This window comes from Phyllostomus discolor, chromosome 3 (assembly GCF_004126475.2).
Source record: "Phyllostomus discolor isolate MPI-MPIP mPhyDis1 chromosome 3, mPhyDis1.pri.v3, whole genome shotgun sequence".
Classification (NCBI taxonomy): domain Eukaryota; kingdom Metazoa; phylum Chordata; class Mammalia; order Chiroptera; family Phyllostomidae; genus Phyllostomus; species Phyllostomus discolor.
Genome location: NC_040905.2, coordinates 160,429,351 through 160,445,281, shown reverse-complemented (window position 1 = coordinate 160,445,281; position 15,931 = coordinate 160,429,351). Strand labels below are relative to the sequence as shown.

General features: G+C 41.8%; 1 protein-coding gene across 3 annotated transcripts in view; it reads right to left on the bottom strand.

The window, feature by feature from the left end:
- Nucleotides 1-15,931, bottom strand: part of GLDC (glycine decarboxylase) — an 82,841-nt gene that overhangs the window by 30,889 nt on the left and 36,021 nt on the right. For all 3 annotated transcript variants that reach the window (XM_036021652.1, XM_028530091.2, XM_036021653.1), the window contains 4 exons: nucleotides 14,556-14,653; nucleotides 13,994-14,078; nucleotides 13,785-13,826; nucleotides 11,018-11,160 (listed from right to left, as the gene is read on the bottom strand). In XM_036021652.1, coding sequence (XP_035877545.1) covers nucleotides 11,018-11,160; nucleotides 13,785-13,826; nucleotides 13,994-14,078; nucleotides 14,556-14,653 — 368 coding nt within the window. The remainder of the gene's footprint in view (nucleotides 1-11,017; nucleotides 11,161-13,784; nucleotides 13,827-13,993; nucleotides 14,079-14,555; nucleotides 14,654-15,931) is intronic.

The window sequence follows — 15,931 nt, the reverse complement described above, 5'->3', positions numbered from 1 at the left end:
TTTGCCTCTCTCTGCTCTCTCCCAAGGAAGAGAGTAAACGCTGATGTGTTTTCTAGGCTTCTGACAAACTAGTTTTGCTCAGTTGATTTTTTTACTTTGAAAACAGGAAAATGAATATGCCACACTTCAGCAAACCCTCATACCACTAGTTACTCAGGCTTTCTGTGCCTCTGTGTTCTCATCTCTAAGACAGAGATAACTGTGCCCATATCGAAGGGCAGATGCGATGAGCAATGACATGACCCATGGGAGAGTGCTTATCACAGTGCCTGGCACAAGGGAAACACACTCATTAAGTACTAGCAACTATCACCAGTGTTGTCGTCATTGTCATCTTCATCTCCATCACTACCTTCTTCGTCATCAGGGAAGCAGCAACCCTAACCTCTTTGAAAGGCAGGCACTGTGGAAGTTACCACAGCATTAGAAAGAGCACCTCTACAGCCCTCAACCTGAATTCACCTCCCTCCACCCTCCCACCAGCCAAACTCCTCCACTTATTCTTCAACTAGTCCAACTCAAGTTTTATCTCTTCCATAAAGCCTTCCGCCAAAGTCATCCTTTCCCCTATGGGAAGGGGCCTCCACAAACGGATTCTGTATTCCCCTCTGTGTTTTTCTCATGACTGCTAGTCACCTTCTTTTGCAGGGAGACTAACCAAGGTGTTTAAAGTGGGAATAAAAGGAGATGACACTAGATCTATGAGCCAGTAATTCAAGAGAGCCGATATGCTACAGACTTGTTCAGAAATGCTGGATTTTCTTTTTCCTAAGACACTCTTAAAATCAGCTATGTTCTGACTCAAAGTGTAAAAGATAAGATCATAATGCCACACAGGGCTTACTACTGGGGTACTAGTAAACTAAGGGGAATTATTAGTGCCACCTGTTGGTGAGAAAATTTTATGAAAGATAAGTGCTTATTTTCATAACCCAGATTAAGAGACCATCAGAAAACTACTCCGTGTGGATTTCAGACACCTCTTCAAAGGAAGAAGGTGTGGGCCTGGACCTGCAAAGCCAGCCACAGCAAGGAGGACTCCAGTGCATGGACAGCCTCAGACCCACGGAAGTGCCCAGTGAGCATAAGACTGAACTATTTTAGAAAAGCAAGGTGCTCCAGTCATGGCATTTACACAGGCTGGTGAAAGAACTGCTGCATGTGATACTGTTTAGTACAGAATGAGTGAAAACTACAGACAGCTTTTTCCATAACCCAGACTCATTCTACAAAGAATCCAGAGAAATCTGTAGACTAGAAGAAGCTAGAACATGTACAGCGATTCCCAGGGGAAAATAAATTCGAGTTGATGGGATTCGACAGTTTTGTGATGATTTAAACCTAGACCCTATTAGTAGTAACAGTATGTCATCTTAAGTGTGGAAATTCAGCCCTTGCTGGTGTGGTTCTGTGAATTGAGTGCTGGCCTGCAAACCAAAAGGTTGCTGGTTCAATCCTTGGTCAGGGCACATGCGTGGGTTGCAGGCTGGGTCCCCAGTTGGGGGCTTGTGAGAGGCAACCAATCAATGTTTCCGTTGCACATCATTATTTCTCTCCTTTTTCTCCCTCCTTTCTCCTCTCTCTAAAAATAAATAAATAATGTATATATGTATATATATTTTTATTTTTTATATATATTTTCTAAAGTGTAGAAATTCAGGGCAGCCAGTCAATGTGAATTTAGGGAAGAAAAAAGAGAGAGTGGAGAATGGGGAGTGCATGGTAGAATCTGAAGATCCCATAACAGGTCTAAGGTCATAGTTCAGATCTTTTGCCAAGATTAGGACAAGAGTTTAAGGACACAAAAGACTTCAAAAAGTGTTGTCATTTTACCTTATCTTTGCTAAGAACCTGGGCAAAAAGTTTGAGATTTAGAAATACTGTAGTTTAGTTCTAATGGTTAAATTTTTAGATCTTTAGAACAAATTTTTATTGGACCATCACACAAGCTCAAACACAAGGGACACTTGGAACCTTCTGCTGGGTTTTAGAAATATAATTGCAGAAGATATGTCTATCTATGATGAAGAGGGAACGGGGCAGCTCTTCTAGATGATTTTGCAGAATATGCATGGCCAGTAGTCACAGGTGGAAAGCATAGCACTTCTTAAGAATAAAACTTTATGTAAATTAAGATTATAAATCAACTGTATCCTGTAAAAAGACTTTTTGGGTCAGTTCCTGTGTACATTTGTCACTGGTATGCACATAACAGAAGTCAGCCTTGAACTCATGAAATAACCTCTCTATATTCTGCTTAAGGAATGTGGTAGCTGACTTTAGAGACACCATAAGAAATTTCTCAGAAGTTGGCTGCATCGGAATATTTGACAATAGAATATTACAGCTGCTATTTTTATTGAAAAAGTAACAGAAACCATCTGCTGCAGAATATGCTATAACTCAGGTTTAAGGTGAATCCCAGCAGTCACCAAGACAGCTGCTGAATCTTATTTTAATTGTACTGAGAAAACAGTGTTTGTGCTCTCAAGTAGGATGTTGCATTTGTACTCATCAAAGGGCATTAAAAATGCACCCTAGAAAACATGATCATGTTACATATCCCAATGTTTTTAAACTTTGGTGCCAGGAATTCAAGATCTGTATAATAAAAAAAATTATCAACTATTTAGGTTTACCAGATCTATTCTTGTTTTAATTTTCTCTAGATATTCCACTGGAAATCATTGTACAGTTTGTAACACACCATTCGAGTCTACACACTGATGGCAACGTTTGGTGTGTGATTTCAGAGAGGTGTTTTAAAGCTGTTACAGGTCAGTGGGCCTATTTTATTTCTAGTAATACTTAAATTTCCTAAGAAGTTTCTTATAGTATGTTTTTTTTTTTTAAGTTTTATTGCCCTGGCTGGTGTGGCTTAGTGGATGGAGCACCAGCCTACAAACCAAAAGGTCGCTGGTTCAATTCCCTGTCAGGGCACATGGATTGTGCCCTGGGTTGTCCCTGGGTTGTGGGACAGGTCCCCAGTGGGGAGCTCTGAGAGGCAATCACACAATGATGTTACTCTCTTTCTCTTTCTCCCTCCTTTCCCCTCTCTCTAAAAATAAGTAAATAAAATCTTTTTAAAAAATCAAAAGAACAATTCATAAAAGGAAAAATTGATAAATTGTACTTCATTAACATTAAAAATTTGATCTGCAAAAGACCCTGTTGAAAGGATGAAAAGACAAGCTATAGACTAGGAGAAAATATCTGCAAACTGTACATCCAACAAACTAAAACACATGGACAACGCAATTAGAAAATGGTGCTGTGATGATCAGATATGTAAATGTGCTTAGAAATACAAAGAATGGATTACATTAGGATATTGGAAATTTGCTGGGTTTTCATTGTCGCTGTTTTTATGGGTGTGTATATGGGAACACATAACCTTCATTCCCTTACTATCTGACGGAATTTCCCCTTTTGTGTGAGCCTAGGGGAAAGGCTAAATTTTCTAAATCCCCCATGGAAGCAGAAAGGGACCAGACATTCCCAATCACTACCCTTTAACAAGGTGCTGGATGTGTGACCCAGTCTCAGGACATAGGCTACGTGAGCCTGGGACCTAATGAATCTGGGGAGAGTAATCCAAGAAATGTACAGTCGCAGATTTTCCACAGAGGTGGTAGATGGGTACTCTCCCCCTAGAGTGACTGACCCTGATTTGGCCTCTGCGGCCAGCCTCCCTTAGGTCCTGCTCCCTTCTGAAGCCTCATTCCCCAGCTTTTCCATCTGAGAAACACCCAATATCTTCTCTGTAAATTGCCTTTTTGCTTAAGTTAACCCAAGGTATTTTCTGTTGTTTGCAACCAGAAACCTGTATGTGGGGGTGTCAAATCTCTCCTGCAACACAGCACCTTAAAGTCACTCATTCCAAGGCAGGTCTAACGAAGAGATAGTTGCTGTAGCCATCCTGGAGTTTCTCCTGCCTCTAACAGCAAAGCCTTCCTTGATTTGCTGCCCCTTTTCAAGCATTTGGGCCCAGAGCAAATCAGTCCTCTGGATATTAGCTGCCTCATCTGTCACATGAGGATATGCCACCTAATTCACAGATGAATTAATACTTTTATTATAAAAATAATGCATTCAAGTGATTTTAAAATTCACATCAGTGCCAAAGAATATGAAGCTTAAGGTGAAAACAACAAAAGCAACCCCTCCCATTGTTCCTAGCTTCATCCCCAGAAAGAAACACTATTAAATTTCTTATGATGCCATGGCTGCTGTGGCACAGTGGATTGAATGCCAGACTTCAAACCAAGGGTTCCCTGGTTCAATTCCCAGTCAGGGCACATGCCTGGGTTGAAGGCCAGGTCCCTAGTAAGGAGCATATGAGAGGCAACTACACACTGATGTTTCTCACCCTCTCTTTCTCCCTCCCTTCCCCTCTCTCTAAAAATAAATGAAATCTTTTTAAAAATTTCTTATGATAAGTAATATATTGATGTTGGACACTTTGATGCCAAACTCCCCTCATTGAAACCCTTCTTTACTTTAAAAATAACACCAACAAGTGGTCGGGAGCAAAAATGATCCAAGGGAAACATTAGCTAAAAAACTGACATTATGGAAAGAAGTAAAATGATCAAAATAGACCCTGTGTGGAAATGGCCCACATCAGTTTATGGTAACGTCATAAAAAACACTCACAAGAAAATTAAGTAAAGATTGGTGCCTGATGCCCACCCCCTTGTTGTTGTTGTTGTTGTTGTTGTTGTTTAATTCCTTAGAGAGAGAGAGAGGGAGAGAGTAGGGGAGAGGGAGAGAGGGAAAAAGAGAAACATTCACGTACCCAGTGGTTGACCCTTGCATGTGCCCAGATCGAAAATTGAACCCAAAACCATGACACAATGGGACAATGCTTAGGGCCTGATTCCTGTCTTACAGATCGGATAAACAGGGTGACTGACACTTTACCAGTGCACATACCTTGGAAGGAATAGGATTTTAATCAAATTGTTGCATACCTTAAGAACCCCAAACACTACCTGGGTCTCTACTCCTATAAGCTTAAAATAAAATCCCCTCAACATGTCATTCTGAAATGTTCTTACCAAGCTGTATCTATTTTGATATAAGGCAAATTCTACATTTAACCTTTGAATTCTGGTCAAGAAACACCTGGATAAATCCAGAGGTTCTAACCTTTCTGATACCAGAAGACTACCTTAAAGCTTCTGAAACTGGAGATGCCCAAACAAAAGCATCAGCATCACCTGTGAATTTGTTGAAATGCAAATTCTCAGCACCTGCTCAGTCATGCTGAATCAGAATTCTGGGGATGCAGGCAAGCGTGAGAACCTCTGATTGAGAGCCTTACAAACTACAAACATCAAATTACACTTTTTAGAGTTCAGGAAATTGGGGGGCGCAAGACCCTTCTACCCACTGCTTTACATTTCCCCCAAAATGGCTCTTCATCCTTCACCCTTCGTTTTCTTCCCAGTATTCTGAGTGTCTCTGGAAATTCAGTTCCTAGGAGACTGAGTGTGGGCCTTCGAACCAAAAGGTCACCACTTTGATTTCCAGTCAGGGCACATACCTGGGTTGGAGGCCAGGTCACCCTCTTGTACATCTATGTTTCTCTCCCTCTTTTTCCCTCCCCCTCTCTCTATAAAAATAAATAAATAAAATCTTTTTTAAAAAAGCTCTCATTAAAAGAAGAAGTCTCTGGTACCTGACCCACTGCCTGCCCGCAACTGCCCTGTAGGGGAGGATTCTGAAGCTGCACTGGGCTCAGTAGGAAAGCATACCAGAGATGACCAATGACGTCAATCATGAGCTCAGGAAAGGAGCAGAAAGGGCAATTATCAGGCGTTTGACTCTCTGCTGTAAACTATGCATGTGGACCTGTGGTGAACTCAAAGGCCAGTTTCAAAATTCAGTCCTCTTTGCGGTTCCTCCAGGCCAATGTGCTCTCCAACCCAGCTGTGCACCTGAGAATCAGCTGGGGAGCTGTGATGCCTGGGGCTCCACCACAGGAGATTCTGATGTAACTAGTTTACTTTGGGGGTGCGGTCAGTGGCCAGGGGGCTGGTTGGAGCATCAGTATTCTTCAAGGCTCCCCATGTAACTCAAACACACAGCCTGGACTGAGAACCCTGCAAACCCAGTGGTTTCACAGTGTGGCAGCCAAACCAGCACACCGGCATCATCTGGGAATTTGTTAGAAACACAAATTCTCAGGCCTCGCCCAGACCACTGAATCAGAAACTCTGGAGGAGGGGCTTAGTAACTTAACAAACACCACCACCACCACCACCACCACCACCACCACCACTACCACCACCCCCCCTGCCACCCCGCATCCCCCCACATGCACAACACAGTTTGAGGGCCATTGACTATGCCTGTTCACACACACCTCCACTTACGAACCTTCCTGGGAGGAGGTTTCGGTGAAGCAACTGCCAGGTCTATCTACATTCACGGTTACAGCTTGCAGCTTTTAAACATAAAAACAACTTCCTCACTCTTACAAGCCAAGCGAGCTAATAATAATTTTAGATAGTCTTTCATTTTAGATATCCTTGGAAGGTGTTAATTACTGTTTCTGTCTGCCTTAAATATGGCATTATGTATAATCCACACCCACCACCAGTTCCTAGAGCATGTTTGTGCTGCCTGAGTCTGCGAGTGCAGCTGCACAGTGAGAAACAAGCTGAAACAGCCTCGAGGGGCACAACAGGAAACGAAAGGTAACTAAATGTTGTTTGATTATATACTCCACTGAACTGGAAAAGCTGTTCGGAAAGCAGTTCGGGTTTGTAGATTAAGCAAATAAAGAGGAAAAATAGTGACAAGCTTCGTGACATTTTTGTTTCAAATCCTTTGAACACCTTTGGGATCTAACTATCCCAGAAAACAGAAAGACCAAGGGAAGACCTGGCTACAGGAACAAAGGTTTTCCTTTCATGCCACAATTTGTGGATATAAAATCTTATCATCTATATTTATTGGCCATTCATCAAGTAAATCTCAATCAAATCAATTACATTCCCTTTCTTGCTGTGTAGGAGAGAAACCTACATCATCACTTAAGGAGGAAGCCATATAACAGAGCTTTCTTTACAGGCCTCTCATGTTGCTGGTTCTAACCTTTCCTTTGAGGGCTGAATTCCCTTCAGGAAATAATCCACTGAACAGAAAGTCCCTGCGGCAGTCTATATCTAGGCAGGAACTGTTAGAGACAGAGAGAAAGAACAAAAGCTTTCTGTGAGCATAACACAGAACCACACTAGATCAGAAGACAGTATATGGAAGGGCCCAGAAACAGGCATGAAGGTCATGTGCAGAAACACGCAGGTTCCTGCCTGAAAATTGCTTTTCTCCTACTGAGGCATTTTGGAACCAGAAAGCTGTCTGTTGAATCCACAAGATCTTAAATATTACTTTATCCTATAGAACTTGAACTGAGAACTGAGCATGACTCCTTTGTCCTCACTTTACTTATGAGTACTGGTTGCTGCTAAGGAAGGCTGAGGGGTATACCTCCAAACCCAGGGCAAGCCTCAAGGCCGTTACCATCATGGCATCAGCTGATGGAGAAGCCCTCGGGAAGAGACCCAGGTGGAAATCAGCCTGTAAACCATCTTGTCATACATTTAATTGTTTCACAATACATATGTTCTCCATGACAAAATTAACTTTTTGTTGTATAAATCACACATATCACAATTTAAAACTGTTTTGGCAATCTAAAAAAGTATAAGGACAAAAAGTAAAGTTATTTGCAATTCTACCACCTAGAGATAAATGTTCGAGTGTCTATCCTTTCGTATACCCCCTTCCATCTATGCCTGTGCATAGATGTGTGAAACTATATGGCAGTTCCTCAAAAAACTTAAACAGAGATATCCAACAAATTCACAACTGGGTGTATACCCAAAATAATTGAAAGCTGGGTCTCAAACAGGTGTTTGTACACCAGTGTTCACAGCAGCATTATCCTTGACAGCGAAAAGGTTAAAAAGTCCATCAATGAATGGACAAACAAAATGTGGCATACACATACAATGAGATATTATTCAGCCTTAACAATGATAGAAAAAAGAAAAAAATGAAGAAAATACTGACACAGGCTACGACATAGATGAACCCTGAAGACATTATGCTAACTGAAATAAGACAAACGGGCAAATTTTGCAAGATTTCACTTAGATGATGTACCCAGAAAAGTCAAATTAATAGATACAGAAAACAGAATTGTGGATGCCAGGAGCTGGGAAAGAGGGAAATGAGGAGTTATTGTTTAATGGGTGCAAAGCTTCGGTTAACGAAGATAAAGTCCTGGAGAAGGCTGGTGGTAATGGGTGTGCAACACAGTGGATGTGCTTAATGCCATTGAATTGTGCATTTAAAAATGGGTAAAGTGGTCAATTTTACAGTATGTATGTTTTACAACAATAAAAATATTACTTCCTAAAACTTACCCCATAACTATCTTTTCATTTTCACAAAATAACAAAAAGGGAAAGGAAATATTTTTAGATTCAAAATCTTTTTGGTGACTCCACTTGTGGAGAGAACATTAGCAAAATTAAATCGAGACAGAGTTGTAACAAATCACTCACATATAGAATATGTAGTGCATTCCTTCCTCTTTTCCCCAAATGATGACATCAAATCACCCCGCTCACTGGAAGCTGGGCCCCCTTTTTTTTTTCCAACAAAGAACAAGGTGGCATGTCCCCACCTATGACAGCACCCACTTATGAGGACCAATAATATCCCTCATCCAGGACCCAACAGCCCTTGTCACTCTCTTGGAAATACGTGCTCTATCTGGGAATCTCTGGAGCTGGAGAAGGCATCACTGCCAGCAACTACATGCTGATAAAGATCTTTTTTCCTCCTGCAAGACTGACATGGGCAACTGACTCTGGCTGCCAGTCCCATGAGTGAGGAGAGGAGGACAGAGAAAGCACATGGGGTATACAGAGGAAAACAAGGGAAACTTCTGAGACAGTGATTCTCAACTTTGTCTGCAAGTTGGAATCAGCTGGGGAGCTTTAAAGAAATACTCCCGCTTGGGTCCCTTTCCTCACCGTCTTTCCGCATTAAGATTATGACTGAATCTGGGATTGTGATCTGGACATCTGAACTTTTATAAACTCACCATGTGAGTCTAATTTCCAGGCAAGATTGGGAAACCATTGCTTTAAGGGAAGGCAAGCTTTCTCGTCCTTAGGTCAACCTTCTGGGGACTCTGGCTGGGACCTCAGACCTCAATTTACTGCAACAGGAATGACTTAAAAGTTGGTCTTAAAAATTACTCTCCAATATAACACTGAAAATATGTTCATATTCCATCACTAGAGGGCAAAGTTTTCTCATTGTCAACATTTAATATAAAGTATCATTGACTGAGGTTAAGAATTCAATCAGGTTCCTCTCATACTTAAAAAAAAAAAGCTGAATGATGACATTTTGATGAAAGTATACTGAAGTCTGAGTTTCATGAATGTCAGTTCCCTCCTATTTATGTAATGAGGTTTGAGAGGCTATTATTAAAAGATCTCCATGTCCTTTCATTTGCCACATGCCCTCTTTCTCAGTGGCTTGTGTTTTGTAGGGTATATTATTTTTACAAAGTACATGGCTTTGTTACAAAACAGTAGGCAGAGCCTAGTTATATCTGATTAAGACCTGATTGCTTTGTTTCAGAAAGTGAGGCAATAAATGTCTGTTTTTAAATCATTTGATTTTTGTATCATAAAGTCGGAATTCTGCATTTCTAACTAGATCCTAGGTGATGCCAATGCTGAGGTACAGAATTACACTTGGACTAGTGGGAGGTAGAGAACCTAGGGGTAGATACCAACTCCTCTCCTGAAAATATCCTAGGATGTTAACTCAACACTGATAACATGTCTGTCTGTCTGTCTATCTATCTATGCATTCCCATGACGACAGAGTGATCCCAAACACAATGGATTCCAAATTGGCTGTATATCAGAATCACTTTGTTGCTCCTTAAAAAGAAAGATTTGCCCTGGCTGCTGTGGCTCAGTGGATTGAGTGCAGGCCTGTGAACCAGGGGGTTGCTAGTTTGATGCCCAGTTGGGGCACATGCCTGGGTTGGGGGCCAAGTCCCTGGCGTGGGGAGCACAAGAGGCAACCACACACTGATGTTTCTCTCCCTCTCTTTCTCCCTCCCTTCCCCTCTCTCATAAATAAATAAATAAATAAATAAATAAATAAATAAATAAAAGATTTTTTTGTCTCAAGCTCTGAAGATTGTAATTAGTAGCTCTGGGGTGGGACCCAGGAATTTGTATTTTTGACAAGTACCCAGGAGATGTTGCTAGAGCTCTCTGTGTTTGAAAACCACTGTTCTTCAAAGTTTTTACTTTGCAGACAAAAATACCAAGGCCAGAAGAGGGAAAGAGAACTTTCATAATTAGTGGCAGAACAAGCCAGGATCCAGGTTCTCCTGGCCCTGCTTGATTGAGATATTGCTGCTTCACAGGATTTAACATGTGTGCTTGACATCACTGAGGTGGAGTAACTAGTTTCCAAAGATGTCACACAAGGAGCCATGACCCTCAACATTCACACTGGGTGTTGTCCCCATTCATATTCATCCTGGGCTGGCCCTGTAACTTGCTTTCACAGACAGAATGCTCTGGAAGGAAGGCTGAGTAGCTGCGGAGGCTGAGCCTCGAGGTTTTCAGCTCCCACATCCTGCCATCATGGAGCACTCTGCTTTGAAACCTGACATGATTCTGTAAGGAAGCTCAGGCAACCACAGAGAGGTCCACATAGGGAAGAACCAAGACCCAGGTCAACATCCTCAACTAACTCCTCCCTGCCCACAGCCCATCCCTAAATTCTCAGCAATGTGAATGAGGCCACTTTAGGCCTCTAGTCATCTTCCCCAATGAGTGCAACTGTCCACTCAGCTCTCAGAATGATATAAAATTATTTGTTATTTCAAACCTCTAAATTTTAAGATGGGTGTTAACACCAAAAGCAATAACTAACATGACAGAAGAAGAAACCCCCTTACCTGTTAGGCTGTAAACAGATTCGGTCATAGCCTGTGAGCTCACACAAATCCTTCTCAAGCTCTCGGAAAAGTTGCTGGTACCCTTGAGCTTGGTCCAAAGGCACAAAGGGGTGGATGTTGGCAAATTCACTCCAGGTAATTGGCTGAAGAGCAAGAAAGGAGAAAACATATGCACATATCCATATTGTAACAGCAGTAACAACGTTAACTTTGATGAGGAGGAGGGGGATAACGATGACCAGCATCTAACACAGAATGCGTACTATGTGCCAGACACTGTTCTCAGCACTTAAAATGTGTTCCTTCATTTAACTCTCAGCACAATCTTACAGGGTAAGTTCTATTACTGTCTTCCTCTTACAACTGGGTCTCAGAGCCCCAGAAAAGGAACTTGTGCAAAAATATAACCTTTTTCTATCATTTTAGGGACAATAAGGATGGGAAATAGATTTATAGCCATGAAACCCAATGAGTTGTTTCAAGTATAGTTTATTCAAACTCTTTTTTTTTTAACTTTTTAAAAAATTTTTTAAAAGATTTTATTTATTTATTTTTAGAGAGGGAAGGGAGGGAGGGAGGGAGGGAGAGAGAGAGAGAGAGAGAGAAACATCAATGTGTGGTTGCTGGGAGTTATGGCCTGCAACCCAGGAATGTACCCTGACTGGGAATCGAACCTGGGACACTTTGGTTCCCAGCCCGCACTCAATCCACTGAGCTACGCCAGCCAGGGCAGTTTATTCAAACTCTTTTTTTTTTTTTTTAATATATTTTATTGATTATGCTATTACAGTTGTCCCATTTCCCCCCTTCTCTCCCCTCCACCCTGTACCCCCCTCCCACCCACATTTCCCCCTTTAGTTCATGTCCATGTGTCATACTTATGAGTTCTTTAGTTTCTACATTTCCTGTACTATTCTTGCCCTCCCCCTATCTATTTTCAACATACATTCTATGCTACTTATTCTCTATATCTTTTCCCCCTCTCTCCTCCTCCCACCCCCCTGCTGCTAACCCTCCATGTGCCCTCCATTTCTGTGGTTCTGTTCCTGTTCTAATTGTTTACTTAGTTTCTTTTGGTTTTGCTTTAAGTGTGGTTGTTAATATTTGTGAGTTTGCTGTCCTTTTACTATACATGTCTTTTCTTTATCTTCTTTTCTTAGATAAGTCCCTTTAGCATTTCATAAAATAAGGGCTTGGTGATGATGAACTCCTTTAACTTGACCTTATCTGAGAAGCACTTTATCTGCCCTTCCATTCTAAATGAGAGCTTTGCTGGATAGAGCAATCTGGGATGTAGGTCCTTGTCTTTCATGGCTTGGAATATTTCTTTCCAGCCCCTTCTTGCCTGTAAGGTCTCTTTGGAGAAATCAGCTGACAGTCTGATGGGAACTCCTTTGTAGGTGACTGTCCCCTTACCTCTTGCTGCTTCTAGGATTCTCTCCTTCATTTTTACCTTGGCTAATGTAATTATGATGTGCCTTGGTGTGTTTCTTCTTGGGTCCAACTTCTTTGGGGCTCTCTGAGCTTCTTGGATTTCTTGGAAGACTGTTCCCTTTGCCAGATTGGGGAAGTTCTCCTTTATTATTTGTTCAAATACGTGCTCAATCTGTTGCTTTTCCCCTTCCGATTCTGGTACCCCTATAATTCGGATATTGGAACGTTTAAAGGTGTCTTGGATGCTCTTAATCTTTTCCTCAATTTTTTGAATTCTTATTTCATCCTGCTTTCCTGCTTGGTTGATTCTATCTTCCTTCTGGTCCACTGTATTGTTTTGAGACTCATATTCCTTCCTTTCACTATTGGCTCTCCTCCGCGTGTCTTCCTGCATCTGTTTTATGGTAATCTGCATTCTTTCATCTAAATTTCGTCCCAAATCAACCAGTTCCGTGAACTTTCTGATCACCAGTGTTTTGAACTGCGCATCTGATAGATTGGCTAATTCTTGGTCGCTCAAAAGGATGAGTCCTGTGGGACTGATCTGCTCAGTCCGGATGAACGCGTCTACTTCAACTTCTTGGCTTCCATTCAGATAAATCCTCTGCCGGATCTGAGTGTTATTCTGATAGTAAATTATTGTTGTAAATTATTGGTTTTCTAATCTTGGTTGTACGAGGAGGTACAGTGCGTCCACCTATTCCTCCATCTTGCCAGAAGTCAGTTTATTCAAACTCTTAATGCCATATATATGATTGTCTCTTAATTAGGCAGAGCAGAACAACAGAAAAGCAAATGGAGGAAATCTTCCTGTCACAATATAAAATAATTTCTTTTGCCTGATGTGATCTGTCACATCAGAACAATTCTGTGGAATAAAAGGAACAGTGTAACTGCTAACTGGATCCCACCTTGGGAGAGATGCTTACCAGCCACAGCAGCAGGTTACACAAGTCTTCTGCTGACACAATAAACTAGAACATCAAATCTCTACCCTTTCTAGAATGAAGGCTTAAGCTTCTTCTGAGCTTAACAATTACAAATTAACAAAAATAAAAACTTTCAATGTGGCAGGTTTAACAAAAGAGGGTGGGGAGGGGAGGGATTTATATAGTATAAATACTATATAGTTCATTATTTTAATATTTAAAAATAATTTGACTCATAAATTTAAGTGATCAGGTTGTGGTAAAACTAAGGTTTCTGCCAAGACTGTTGAACAGCCAGGTAAAGGATTATTAAAGTAGTTGTCAAATCACAGTTCCGGTAGCAGTTTTCTCCGGTTATGTGCAAGCCGGAACAAGTTCCTTCTTCACAGACGTGACATACTCACTGTGAGTTCAGATGAACTGTTGAGCTTCATGGTACAGGACCCCTTTAAGAAGCACAGGCAAAATACTGCATTAGTGACTTCCTGTGGTCCGTATGGTCAGCCTGTCCATCTCCCAGCGTGGCCACCCATCCCTCTTGCAGCATATTAGATGCCACCCAAAGAGGTGGGACCAGGGTGGGGTTGAAAAGGGGAATGAAAATAATAATTACCAGTGGAATCATACTGTGAACAAGGGAAATGTCTTTGTTTTCCAGTTTCTTCATATATCGAACAATATTTGTTTCTGAGTGATAGCTGTGAACACAAAACACATGACTTAGGCTAACACAGTTAGATCAGCATCCACACATATCCTCCTGAGCAATCAGACACACTGAAATTGGCCTGTAACATACAGATCAAACTGGGCCAAGCTAACCTGCTAACAGAGCATCAGAGGGAAGGCCCCTGGAACCCCCACAACCCTCAGCTGATGCCCAGGACAAGAAGCTACCTGTGAGCATGAAGGAAAGGTTGGGAAGAAGAAAATGTCAACTTCCTGGGTATGCTCTTCAGCCTGGTAACTGTGCAACTAAACTCCTTTCTTCCTGATGAGTAGAATTAGGGGTTACTTCACCAAGGGGGCTGGGCCAACAGGAAATAATGTGTGCTTTGCCCAAACCAGCAATGGGATGCTTATGGTGATGATCTATTAGTGAGCCACAATAACCTTGCCATGTCACACTGAAGTCAGAAGCCACACAATGCAGAAATCACACTAACCACACAAACCTGTTGAACACTTGATTTGTGAGGAACGGGCTGGTTCTCTTCAAGGCAGTGGCTAGAATACCTCTCCGTTCCTCACCCATGCTTTCAGCAACCAGCTCCTGCATGGAGAAACCACAGAAACTAAAGGGCGGGAATTGTGCCTAGAACCACGTGTGGACACCCAGGCCTCTGGTCAGCATGCATTCTGACAGAGCAACAGAAATACCCTAGCACAGCTGCTCCACCGAGTTACCACCCCTGCCCCCGGCATCTGGCATGGGTGTGCTGACAGGTGTCAGGAGTTGTGCGTTGTGGCAGTTCTCCAGAGCACTGCTTTTAAGTTCTGTTGACCTCAGCCACAGAAAAGAAGAAAAGCTGCAGAGTTTTTACTGCAAAAAAGTTGACATCTCCTGTATGTTCCTTGAATAATGAAGCAAGTTCCGGTAAATTATTTTAAAAGTCTGTCAGAAAAGTTACCATGATAACATTCATGTAAGTATTCTGACTTGACGCTGCTCTTTTATCTTTGAGAAGCCTAGTGAAATGCAAGCACCAAGACCATTTAATATATAGAATGTATGATTAAATTGACAGCTTGCTCCTTGTTCTGCCCCAGGCTGATGGTGTGGCCATCTAGGGGCTCCAGTGGGCCTTCCATAAATATTTCTCAAGCATGTGGAGTTTAGCGCAGAGTTCTGGAGGGAAGATACTTACTCAGTCCTGTTTATTAATTAAAGCTTAAAAGAGAATAATATGATTTACATTTGTTATTTGATACCAAAGTCCTCTCTCACAGGGGACAGTGACAGCCAGGACAGCAACATTCAACACTCTAGAGCCTATTTCAACTTCTTTAGTAAATGCTTCCTGTCACGGATTCATGCAACAAGTATTTATTGAGTGCTTTCTATGTGCCAGGCTGTGTAGATTGTAGTGATTAGCACCCAGCCACAGGTCTAGGTAGCTACCGAGAGCTCTCTCTTTCATTCTCATTCCATGGGATTGTAGACTTTCTCCTCACTATCCCTGCTATTTCATTGTTTTAGAAACCAACTCAGTCACATTGAATAGCTTCTAGTTCTCAGTAATCTCTCTCCCCCTAGCCTTTGTGGCTGTTTTTCCCAGTCTGGAACATCTCTGGCTTCACCTCCCTCTTCAATTATGCCATCTAAGTCTAGATAACTCCTACTCATCTTTCAGATCTCAGAACAGTTTCTTGCAAATCTTGGTGAGAAATCCCTCTGTGCTCAAAGAGCATCTTCAGACATCACCCATCATAGCATCACAGAGACTGGAATCTTGTGCTTGTTTGAATCCTCATCACAATATAAGCTCCATGGGTGCAGGAATCATGTCTAATTCACCACTAGCCTCAGGGCCCAGCATAGTAACTGGCA